General features: G+C 43.6%; 1 protein-coding gene across 1 annotated transcript in view; it reads right to left on the reverse strand.

Annotated features, from left to right (window-relative positions):
- The window catches only part of LOC306766931 (high affinity cGMP-specific 3',5'-cyclic phosphodiesterase 9A-like), a gene marked incomplete at both ends in the record, with an annotated part of 114,501 nt that overhangs the window by 19,513 nt on the left and 80,888 nt on the right, over positions 1-14,100 (reverse strand). Inside the window, 3 exons of the mRNA XM_079254789.1 lie at positions 1,623-1,683; positions 2,012-2,093; positions 13,587-13,657. Coding sequence (XP_079110915.1) covers positions 1,623-1,683; positions 2,012-2,093; positions 13,587-13,657 — 214 coding nt within the window. The remainder of the gene's footprint in view (positions 1-1,622; positions 1,684-2,011; positions 2,094-13,586; positions 13,658-14,100) is intronic.

Consider the following 14,100-nt stretch of genomic DNA (forward strand, 5'->3'; position numbering starts at 1 on the left):
TCCCCAGCCCCCTTCTTTATGCTTAGTGTCTAGTCGCTGGACACTGGACTTGGGGTGGAACCCTCCATGCATGGTGAGCAGCTTCTGTGTTCTGACATCCGTGGTCTGAGCTTCCTCCTTTGGCCATCTTATTATCCCAGCAGGGTATTGGATCACTGGCAGGGCAGAGCTGTTAATTCCCCGGCTCTTGTTCTTGCCATTGAGTGGACTTCTCAGTACTTGCCTCAGTCGCTGCAGGTATGTAGCTGTGGCAGCTTTCCTTGTGGCTTCTTCATGGTTACCATTCGCCTATGGTATGCCCAGGTACTTGTAGCTTTCCTCCACATCTGTTTTCCTGCCCTCTGGGAGTGCAATGCCCTCCGTATGGATTACCTTCCCTCTCTTTGTTATCATCCGCCCACATTTCTCCAGTCCGAATGACATTCCGATGTCCCTGCTGTAGATCCTGGTGGTGTGGATCAGTGAGTCGATGTCCCGCTCACTCTTAGCGTACAGCTTGATGTCATCCATGTACAGGAGGCGGCTGATGGTGGCCCCATTCCTGGGTCGGTATCCATAGCCAGTCTTGTTGATTAGTTGGCTGAGGGGGTCCAGGCCTCTACAGAACAGCAGCGGGGACAGGACATCTCCTTGATACATGCCACATTTGATGGAGACATGTGCAACTGACTTGAAGTTGGCCTCCAGGGTGGTCTGCCACAGCCTCATTGAGTTTGCAACAAAGGTCGTCATGTTGCCGTCGATCTTGTACAGCTTCAGACATTCCAGGATATATATATATATATATATATATATATATATGGTCAGCGGTTTGAGTCCCGCTCCCCTACAATTCAGCGATGATCGATGATTCGCTGTGGTGACCCCATCAAAGGGACAAGCCGAAAGGGAAACATCTTCTTTGTATTTTAGAACAACATTAACTTCTGAAATAAAACACATATATTTTGTCACTTTGAGCATCCAGAGACAGCAGATTTGGGAGATTTGAAGTGATGTCCCCTTTTATTTATCATGCTATCCTGTTGACACAATAATTTACTGTTCTGCATTTACAAGATGCTCAATAAGATTGTTAAAATCAGTAGTAAAATCAAAGGTCAGGAGCAGCAGTCACTCAGTACCATCTATAACACCAGAGTCTTGAGAAAAGGCACCCAGATCTCCACTGACCCCTCGCACACCCTGCACTCTCACTACACCCTGTTACCTTCAGGGCGCAGGTACAGGTCTCTCCCTCTGAGAACAAAGAGGGCCACTTCCACCTTCCTTCCCACCTCTATCCATCTGTTAAATGCTTGATGGCTATTGCAGACTGTTATATTTATGACTGTGTATGGCATATTGGTGTCAATTGTTGTTTTTAACTTATTTATTAACTGACAGGTTGAGTTGTGTGTGTGGACATGTCTTTTTATTTTATTTGTCATGGTCGTGCTCTACCCGCAAATGAAGTTCCTAACGGATAAATAAAGTGAATTTGATTTGATTTGATTTGATTTACACCACCCCTCGCACCAGACGGAAGCAGACCATTGAATCCATGCAGGGAGCCTTCATTGCGAACCAGAAGTCTTTACCTAAAACTTTCATTCTCCACTAAACTTAGTAAGAAGGCTCACCTTGGGGTAGGAGGGCACATCTCTCCGAGGACTCAGGTTCTTATGGTCTTCCAGGAAAATCCTGAAAGTGAATAAAAATGGGTTTAAAACCAGTTTGAGCATCAGTGCTGTCACTGACGAGCCACTCTCCTGCAGCCAAACGTCTCTTTTAGTGAAGCTTCACCCTCTTTTCTTTCACTGTCATCATCTTACCATTTAATCTGTTTTGTGTTGTTGCATCAATCAAATTTCTCAGTTTCATCATCTGATATGTCGTTTATCTTCTACTGGGAAGAAAATATAACCTGTTGAAGTTTGTAAATCATTGAATTCTGGTTTAATCTACGTCTTACAAAGAGCTCCAACCTTCTTGGAGATGGGTTTATAAAACACCAGCAGGTTTTTCTCACCTGTTCTGGGATCCGATCTCCTCACGAAGCTTCTTGATGTCACTGCGACATTTCTCAATCTCCACCACTTTCATGCCCTCCACTACAGACAAACAGAGATCTTTACCAGTAACTGTTACATGTCTACCTCAGCTTTCTGTCTGGTTTGCCATTTCATCTGTTTCATCTTATCTCTGCAAACCTTTCAACAGGAAAGCATCAGTAACCTAAAGTTATCATTCAGCTGTCTTATGAGCTTTAAACATGGCTTCCAGCTGCTGGAACATGGTCAGTCTGATGACCGACTGCTGAACGGTGCCGAGTGTTTGTGAAGGTAGAGTTCTGTAAAGAGTTGCAGATTCAACTGATGAAGGTTCTACAGTTTAATTCTGACAAAACCTCCTCATGATAGTTCTCAATGTTCTCCTCATGCAGGCATGGAACACAACATCACGAGATCAGAACACAAGTCAAAGATACAAATTACACTGATTAAAGTTTCCCCCTGGACATTCAGTTGGCCTTCTGTCCTCGTCACAGCGTACACAGCAGAGGAATCCAGGTTTGGGAGAGACTTTAGGTACGTAGGAAGTAAATTTTATATGAAGCACTTTTAACAAATGAAAATAACACAAAGTGCTTTACAGCAGTCAAAAAATAAAAACACATCTTAAATTCAGTGACACACACACACACACACACACACACACACACACACACACACACACACGTATGTTTTTGGAGTTTATGTTTGCAACAGTACTGCTTGTATAATCCTCTGTAAGGTGAAGGAATTGTTTGATGATTTTGAGGAGATGGAAACTCTGATGGAAAATTCGGTGGTTTTGTAAACTAATCTGAACTTTAACCTCTGCTGAGGAGCTTGCTTTTATTGTCATCTGTCTGTCTGTTTGTCAGAAACTTTACATAAAAATCCTGAAGGGATGTTCATGATGTGTCTCTGAGAAGAGAAGAGAGGTCTTGATTTAACCTAAACTGATCCAGATCTGGATGCAGGAATGTTGAAAAGGATTCTTCCTCATTGGAAGATAGAACCATTTTCAGTATATCTGCTTAGAACTCCACAATAAATGGTGACAAAATCCAGGGGAAGTTCCCAACTGGTTTTTGAAGATATCAAAGATAGATGTGGATCCCGGAAACAGTCTGCATACTACCATCCAGAACAGGAACAACATTCTAGATACCACCATCCAGAAAAGGACCAACATGCTGGATACTACCATCCAGAACAGGAACACCATTCTAGATACCACCATCCAGAACAGGACCAACATGCTGGATACTACCATCCAGAACAGGAACAACATTCTAGATACCACCATCCAGAAAAGGACCAACATGCTGGATACTACCATCCAGAACAGGAACACCATTCTAGATACCACCATCCAGAACAGGACCAACATGCTGGATACTACCATCCAGAACAGGAACAACATTCTAGATACCACCATCCAGAAAAGGACCAACATGCTGGATACTACCATCCAGAACAGGAACACCATTCTAGATACCACCATCCAGAACAGGACCAACATGCTGGATACTACCATCCAGAACAGGAACAACATTCTAGATACCACCATCCAGAACAGGACCAACATGCTGGATACTACCATCCAGAACAGGAACACCATTCTAGATACCACCATCCAGAACAGGAACAACATTCTAGATACCACCATCCAGAACAGGACCAACATTCTGGATACTACCATCCAGAACAGGACCAACATGCTGGATACTACCATCCAGAACAGGAACACCATTCTAGATACCACCATCCAGAACAGGACCAACATGCTGGATACTACCATCCAGAACAGGAACAACATTCTAGATACCACCATCCAGAAAAGGACCAACATGCTGGATACTACCATCCAGAACAGGAACACCATTCTAGATACCACCATCCAGAACAGGACCAACATGCTGGATACTACCATCCAGAACAGGAACAACATTCTAGATACCACCATCCAGAACAGGACCAACATGCTGGATACTACCATCCAGAACAGGAACACCATTCTAGATACCACCATCCAGAACAGGAACAACATTCTAGATACCACCATCCAGAAAAGGACCAACATTCTGGATACTACCATCCAGAACAGGAACACCATTCTAGATACCACCATCCAGAACAGGACCAACATGCTGGATACTACCATCCAGAACAGGAACAACATTCTAGATACCACCATCCAGAACAGGACCAACATGCTGGATACTACCATCCAGAACAGGAACACCATTCTAGATACCACCATCCAGAACAGGACCAACATGCTGGATACTACCATCCAGAACAGGACCAACATGCTGGATACTACCATCCAGAACAGGAACAACATTCTGGATACTACCATCCAGAACAGAAACAACATTCTGGATACTACCATCAAGAACAGGACCAACATGCTGGATACTACCATCCAGAACAGGAACAACATTCTGGATACTACCATCCAGAAAGGGAACAACATTCTGGATACTACCATCCAGAACAGGAACAACATGCTGGATACTACCATCCAGAACAGGAACAACATTCTAGATACCACCATTAAGAACAGGAACAACATTCTAGATACCACCATCCAGAACAGGAACAACATGCTGGATACTACCATCCAGAACAGGAACAACATTCTAGATACCACCATTAAGAACAGGAACAACATTCTAGATACCACCATCCAGAACAGGAACAACATGCTGGATACTACCATCCAGAACAGGAACAACATTCTAGATACCACCATCCAGAACAGAAACAACATTCTGGATACTACCATCCAGAACAGGAAAAACATGCTGGATATTACCATCCAGAACAGGAACAACATTCTAGATACCACCATCCAGAACAGGAACAACATGCTGGATACTACCATCCAGAACAGGAACAACATTCTAGATACCACCATCCAGAACAGGAACAAAGTTCTGGATACTACCATCCAGAACAGAAACAACATGCTGGATACTACCATCCAGAACAGGAACAACGTTCTGGATACTACCATCCAGAACAGGAACAACATGCTGGATACTACCATCCAGAACAGGAACAACATGCTGGATACTACCATTAAGAACAGGAACAACATGCTGGATACTACCATCCAGAACAGGAACAACATGCTGGATACTACCATCCAGGACAGGAACAACATGCTGGATACTACCATCCAGAACAGGAACAACATGCTGGATACTACCATCCAGAACAGGAACAACATGCTGGATACTACCATCCAGAACAGGAACAACATGCTAGATACCACCATCCAGAACAGAAACAACATTCTGGATACTACCATCCAGAACAGGAAAAACATGCTGGATATTACCATCCAGAACAGGAACAACATTCTAGATACCACCATCCAGAACAGGAACAACATGCTGGATACTACCATCCAGAACAGGAACAACATTCTAGATACCACCATCCAGAACAGGAACAAAGTTCTGGATACTACCATCCAGAACAGAAACAACATTCTGGATACTACCATCCAGAACAGGAAAAACATGCTGGATATTACCATCCAGAACAGGAACAACATGCTGGATACTACCATCCAGAACAGGAACAACATGCTGGATACTACCATCCAGAACAGGAACAACACTCTGGAAACTACCATCCAGAACAGGAAAAACATGCTGGATATTACCATCCAGAACAGGAACAACATGCTGGATACTACCATCCAGAACAGGAACAACATTCTGGATACTACCGTCCAGAACAGGAACAACATGCTGGATACTACCATCCAGAACAGGAACAACATGCTGGATACTACCATCCAGAACAGGAACAACGTTCTGGATACTACCATCCAGAACAGGAACAACATGCTGGATACTACCATTAAGAACAGGAACAACATGCTGGATACTACCATCCAGAACAGGAACAACATGCTGGATACTACCATCCAGAACAGGAACAACATGCTGGATACTACCATCCAGAACAGGAACAACATGCTGGATACTACCATCCAGAACAGGAACAACATGCTGGATACTACCATCCAGGACAGAAACAACATGCTGGATACTACCATCCAGAACAGAAACAACATTCTGGATACTACCATCCAGAACAGGAACAACATGCTGGATACTACCATCCAGAACAGGAAAAACATGCTGGATATTACCATCCAGAACAGGAACAACATGCTGGATACTACCATCCAGAACAGGAACAACATGCTGGATACTACCATCCAGAACAGGAACAACACTCTGGATACTACCATCCAGAACAGGAACAACATGCTGGATATTACCATCCAGAACAGGAACAACATGCTGGATACTACCATCCAGAACAGGAACAACATTCTGGATACTACCGTCCAGAACAGGAACAACATGCTGGATACTACCATCCAGAACAGGAACAACATGCTGGATACTACCATCCAGAACAGGAACAACGTTCTGGATACTACCATCCAGAACAGGAACAACATGCTGGATACTACCATCCAGAACAGGAACAACATGCTGGATACTACCATCCAGAACAGGAACAACATGCTGGATACTACCATCCAGAACAGGAACAACATGCTGGATACTACCATCCAGAACAGGAACAACATGCTGGATACTACCATCCAGAACAGGAACAACATGCTGCATACTACCGTCCAGAACAGGAACAACATGCTGGATACTACCATCCAGAACAGGAACAACATGCTGGATACTACCATCCAGAACAGGAACAACGTTCTGGATACTACCATCCAGAACAGGAACAACATGCTGGATACTACCATTAAGAACAGGAACAACATGCTGGATACTACCATCCAGAACAGGAACAACATGCTGGATACTACCATCCAGAACAGGAACAACATGCTGGATACTACCATCCAGAACAGGAACAACATCTTGGATACTACCATCCAGAACAGGAACAACATGCTGGATACTACCATTAAGAACAGGAACAACATGCTGGATACTACCATCCAGAACAGGAACAACATGCTGGATACTACCATCCAGAACAGGAACAACGTTCTGGATACTACCATCCAGAACAGGAACAACATGCTGGATACTACCATCCAGTACAGGAACAACATGCTGGATACTACCATCCAGGACAGGAACAACATGCTGGATACTACCATCCAGAACAGAAACAACATTCTGGATACTACCATCCAGAACAGGAACAACGTGCTGGATACTACCATCCAGAACAGGAACAACATGCTGGATACTACCATCCAGAACAGGAACAACATGCTGGATACTACCATCCAGAACAGGAACAACATGCTGGATACTACCATCCAGAACAGGAACAACGTTCTGGATACTACCATCCAGAACAGGAACAACATGCTGGATACTACCATTAAGAACAGGAACAACATGCTGGATACTACCATCCAGAACAGGAACAACATGCTGGATACTACCATCCAGGACAGGAACAACATGCTGGATACTACCATCCAGAACAGAAACAACATTCTGGATACTACCATCCAGAACAGGAACAACGTGCTGGATACTACCATCCAGAACAGGAACAACATGCTGGATACTACCATCCAGAACAGGAACAACATGCTGGATACTACCATCCAGAACAGGAACAACATGCTGGATACTACCATCCAGGACAGGAACAACATGCTGGATACTACCATCCAGAACAGGAACAACATGCTGGATACTACCATCCAGAACAGGAACAACGTTCTGGATACTACCATCCAGAACAGGAACAACATGCTGGATACTACCATCCAGAACAGGAACAACATGCTGGATACCACCATCCAGAACAGGAACAACATGCTGGATACTACCATTAAGAACAGGAACAACATGCTGGATACTACCATCCAGAACAGGAACAACATGCTGGATACTACCATCCAGGACAGGAACAACATGCTGGATACTACCATCCAGAACAGGAACAACATGCTGGATACTACCATCCAGAACAGGAACAACATGCTGGATACTACCATCCAGAACAGGAACAACATGCTGGATACTACCATCCAGGACAGGAACAACATGCTGGATACTACCATCCAGAACAGGAACAACATGCTGGATACTACCATCCAGAACAGGAACAACATGCTGGATACTACCATCCAGAACAGGAACAACGTTCTGGATACTACCATCCAGAACAGGAACAACATGCTGGATACTACCATCCAGAACAGGAACAACATGCTGGATACTACCATCCAGAACAGGAACAACATGCTGGATACTACCATCCAGGACAGGAACAACATGCTGGATACTACCATCCAGAACAGGAACAACATGCTGGATACTACCATCCAGAACAGGAACAACATGCTGGATACTACCATCCAGAACAGGAACAACATGCTGGATACTACCATCCAGAACAGGAACAACGTTCTGGATACTACCATCCAGAACAGGAACAACATGCTGGATACTACCATCCAGAACAGGAACAACATGCTGGATACTACCATCCAGGACAGGAACAACATGCTGGATACTACCATCCAGAACAGGAACAACGTTCTGGATACTACCATCCAGAACAGGAACAACGTTCTGGATACTACCATCCAGAACAGGAACAACATGCTGGATACTACCATCCAGAACAGGAACAACATGCTGGATACTACCATCCAGAACAGGAACAACATGCTGGATACTACCATCCAGGACAGGAACAACATGCTGGATACTACCATCCAGGACAGGAACAACCTTCTGTACATTACAATCCAGAAATGGAACAACTTTTCATGACTGCAAGAATACAAACATGCAACAAACACCACAATGTAGCGAAGACACTGTGGATTCATCATCAGTGGATCTGGAATCTGATAAGTGATGCATATAAGATGGGTGCAGGACCAAAACATCGACTGGAAATCACTAGATGGGATGCTGGCTGGAGGTCTGACCTCTCAGTGGAACTTTCTAGTTGATTTGTATTTCGGGTTTTGACAAAATGGATGGAAATTCCAGGAAAACTTTAAATGCATGCTGATGATAATAGCTTTTTAGAGTCATGTATCTGTTCTGTATGTGAGCAGGAATTATCAGTTTGTTCTGATGACGTCCTGAATCAGGGAGGTTTGAAGGCTCTGAGAGGGAGCTGCAAGGTGTAAGCTGTCTTTCCACTATGGAAAGGGAATTGTTCCTGCAGCCTCTGCTCAGTCTGAACTCCATCATAAACATTGATGAAGTTTGGTCTTTGGGTCCTCGTGACCAGCAGCTGAACTCTGGCCTCTCTGTCTTTCATCATCCCACCTCTCTGTCTTCAAGCAGAACAAGTCCTCTGCAGCACTCCAGTTCCCACTGCATCAGGTGACCATGGCGACCACATGGATGAGAGGATGGAGTTGTGTGTGGGTCCCATGCTGTTACCATAGCTACCAGGTATCCAGGCAGTTAAATGTGAAGGGGTTGTGTATTAAATGCTCAGGGAGAGCAGAAGCTGCTCAACACCATCTCTTTAAAATGTAGAAATGGATCTGAGATGTTTGAATCTGTGATTGAGGAAAAAACTGATGAATATGTAGTGATTTCTGTCAGATCACTCAGGTAATTCAACCAAAGAAAGAAAAGAAAACAGAAATTAAACATCTAATACAACTTACCTAATGAGCAGTGATTACATGGAGCATGTTACTCACTACTGACGGCCATTCCATCCGGCCATCCATCCATCATCCACCCATCCATATATCCATCCATCCGCCCATCCATATATCCATCCATCCATATATCCATCCATCCATCTGCCCATCCATATATCCATCCATCCATCTGCCCATCCATATATCCATCCATCCATATATCCATCCATCCATCCACCCATCCATATATCCATCCATCCATATATCCATCCATCCATCTGCCCATCCATATATCCATCCATCCATCCACCCATCCATATATCCATCCATCCACCCATCCATATATCCATCCATCCACCCATGCATATATCATCCATCCATCCATCCACCCATCCATCCATATATCCATCCATCCACCCATGCATATATCATCCATCCATCCATCCACCCATCCATCCATATATCCATCCATCCATCCATCCACCCATCCATATATCCATCCATCCATCCGCCCATTCATATATCTATCCATCCATCCATCCATCCATCCATATATCCATCCATCCATCCATCCATCCACCCATCCATATATCCATCCATCCATCCACCCATCCATCCATATATCCATCCATCCATCCATCCATCCATCCATCCATCATCCATCCATCCATCCATCCATATATCCATCCATCCATATATCCATCCATATATCCATCCATCCATCCACCCATCCATCCATATATCCATCCATCCATCCACCCATCCATCCATATATCCATCCATCCATCCACCCATCCATCCATATATCCATCCACCCATCCATCCATATATCCATCCATATATCCATCCATCCATCCACCCATCCATATATCATCCATCCATCCATCCATCCATCCATCCATCCATCCACCCACCCATCCATCCATCCATATATCCATCCATATATCCATCCATCCATCCATATATCCATCCATCCGCCCATTCATATATCCATCCATATATCCATCCATCCATCCATCCATCCATCCGCCCATCCATATATCCATCCATCCATATATCCATCCATCCATTCATCCATCCATCCACCCATCCATATATCCATCCACCCATCCATCCGCCCATCCATATATCCATCCATCCATATATCCATCCACCCATTCATATATCCATCCATCCATCCATCCATCCATCCATCCATCCACCCATCCATATATCCATCCATCCATCCATCCGCCCATCCATATATCCATCCATCCATATATCCATCCATCCATTCATCCATCCATCCATCCATCCATATATCCATCCATATATCCATCCACCCATCCATATATCCATCCATCCATCCATCCACCCATCCATCCATGCATACAGAGATTCCTCCTGATTCTCGGAAACTTCTGATGATATTCTACTGTGAAGTTGGGGGATCTTCAAAGTGTGAGGAACATTATTCTGAAAGTTAAAATCCAGTCTGTCTCAGATTGGTGTAGTTCTGTTAATTTTTCTAACTGATAGACTCTGCCTCTCTGAAATGCTCTTTTTATACCCAGTTATGTTACTGACTTGTTCCCAGTTAAACCAGTAAATGTTACAGTTAAACCTGTAAGTGTTGCTGAATCAGTTTCATGTTTTCTTTCAGATGATAAAATGTCTCCGTTCCATCATGTGACATGATGTTTATCTTCTGGGAAGAAAATATGACCGAATGAGATTCTGTTTTGTTCACACTTTACACCATTCCAACCTTTTGTAGTTGGAGTTGTATAGAATCAAAGTTTTGGAGCCTGTGCTGACGGAACTTTCCATTTTACACTCAACCTTCTTGTTTAATTGCTGCTCTCTTAAAAGGCTTTATGAACCATCACTGATTAAATGTTCCTGCAGGTTGTTACAAAGTGAGCCTGTGCAGAACATTATGATCCTGATGATAAAAGGAAATAAACACTGACAGAGCAGCACAGCCAACCAGGCTATCTCATCTTTACTGATGATTTAATAGTTACCTTTTCACCTGGAAAATGTGACATAACTACAAGCCAAGATAGCAGCAGAGAATCAGGTTACTGAGTGTTCGCTGCAGGACCACAGTCAGGAGGTCACATCTCAGACTTTCCCTTACACAGTATATACCACACAAAGTGCAGATTAAAGGACCAAATGACCTCTGCAGGAGGTAACCAGTGCAGCTTCAGCTTATCTAGTCATGAAGTCATGAACTATAGCAGCAAGAGTTGAGACAACGTCACAGACGTGTTTGTAACATCATGCTACTATACATTAACCTGTTCCCTCTCTGCACAGCTTTAGTTAATGACTTCAGCAGGTCATGAACCTATAGTTCCTCTAGATTACTTTGCTCACTGTCAAAAACCTCGGCATGGTTCCTGCACAGCACTGCCCCTGCTGGTGCAACATGGGTCAGACCTGATCATCAACCTGACACAAGGGTGATCTTTAACTATTGCATATCCTCTGCCAAGTTCTTCCCCCAGGTCTCCAGACTCTGCTTCCACAGTGACCAGATTAAGTTTCCAATAATACTTGATATTATCCTCAGTTCAGATCAGCAGTTTCCCACCAAGGCCAAAAATGACCATGGATGGCCCCTCCTTTCCCTTCCAGAGCCTTCAAAGTCTTCCTCGAGGTCAATCAAAAAGTCCTTCTCCACAGTCTCATTGAATTCTACCCATAGCCAAGTATTAGCTTCTGCAATCTTTCTGCCTTTCATGACACAACCTCATGGCGACCAAGTCAGAAAAGTTCAGTGTTTCCCTCTCCGCCGGTATCCGCCACCAACAACTTCCTGGCCACATCCCAGTAGTCAGTCTGTGACAGCAGGAATTGCTAACTGAGGTCCCCGCCTCGGCCTGCCCCCCAGCTTACCCAGCACCTGACTTTAAACCCACCACCCCCTACAGGGGGTTTGGTTTTTAAGAACACGTTTTTAAGAACAGGCTCAAAACTCACCTTTTTAACTTAGCTTTTAATTAGGGATTTAAAAAAAAAAATTTTTTTTATCTGCTTTTATAATCTTTATTGTATTGTTTTTAATTGAAATATTTCTTGTTTTTATTATTACTACTATTTTATTTTATTTTATATTTCTTTTAATGTATTTGATCAATTTTAGGATATTTTCCGGTGTTTCCTCAGAGGGAGCCCTCTGCACTGGGTGTCATAATGGCCATGGCTGCAGGGGCGCCTTTCATGCTTTGGTCTGTAACGGTGCCCCTGATACTGTGGTCTGATCGACTCCTGGTGCAGACGGCTCCTGCGATGGTGTTCCTTACCAGGCTCATCTGTGCTCAGCAATAAATAACTATGTAGGTGCATGCATCATGTTTAAGAGTACTGTTGAAATTGATGTTGTGTGGGTGTGTGTATGAGTGTGTATGCGTCTGAATGTTAGGAGGGAGGGGCTGATGGATTTTCTTTGTTGTGTTTACTTTCTTTTTTTTTTTTTTTATCATGTAAAGCACTTTGTGTTGCATTTTATTGTAGGAAAAGTGCTTTATAAATAAAGTTTGATTTGATTTGATTTGATTCACTTGCAAAAGCCAAGGCTCAATCACCAGGTACTCCCCTCGCAGACCTGAATCCAGGAAGGTGCATCAATTCCTCTTGTCTGGCTAAAGAATGTAAACAATACTGGTGTCGATCCATCAAAGTTAACAAATGTGCCCCCCCCAAATCCAACCCCACATCATCCCACCCCCAGCACCAGATGTAAACTAAACCAGCTAGGAGGTGCTGTGGAGAACAGCTTCCTGGATTAATCAATGTTCGCATGTGGAAACCTTAATGAGGCTTGAACAGATATCATTAAAGTGACAGTGATGATGAAGTTTTAAAGCAAACTTCTCAGAGGTGAACATGTGACTTTTGAGGTTTGTAAACACACTTACACTCCACTCTTTTCTCCAACATGGTGAGCCGGTTGGTGATGTCAGCCTTCAGCTCGTTGATCTTGAACACTCTAAAAAGATCACACACACACAGGAAGTGTAAACATAACTCCGGTTATATTTTTATATTTCCTCCTGTACTTAAAGACATTATTGTTTCATTAAGCAGTGACCATCTTTTAACCCTTCAAACTCTACAAGACATCTTTTGCAAGAAGAGATGCAACCAGAAAGCAGAGCAGAACAAGGGCAGGACAGTGAGCATTGTGATACCAGTGAGCTCGAAGCTGTCACTGGTAATCAACCAAAACCTGACAAAACTAACCCATTTCCCACAGCCTACACCTTTAAGCCCCAGATCAGTCTAGAGCACGCCTGCCCATGTTTACTGGGAAAATGAGGGCTTACTTACCACTGGAAAGAAGAGCGAAGGATCTTCAACAGCTAGGAAACCCTTATGGTTTAGAAAATGTGAAAAAAGTCCATCTCCTCGGTAGTCTTGACGAAATGGTAA

Source organism: Telmatherina bonti (assembly GCF_933228915.1).
Source record: "Telmatherina bonti genome assembly, chromosome: 15".
NCBI classification, from domain to species: domain Eukaryota; kingdom Metazoa; phylum Chordata; class Actinopteri; order Atheriniformes; family Telmatherinidae; genus Telmatherina; species Telmatherina bonti.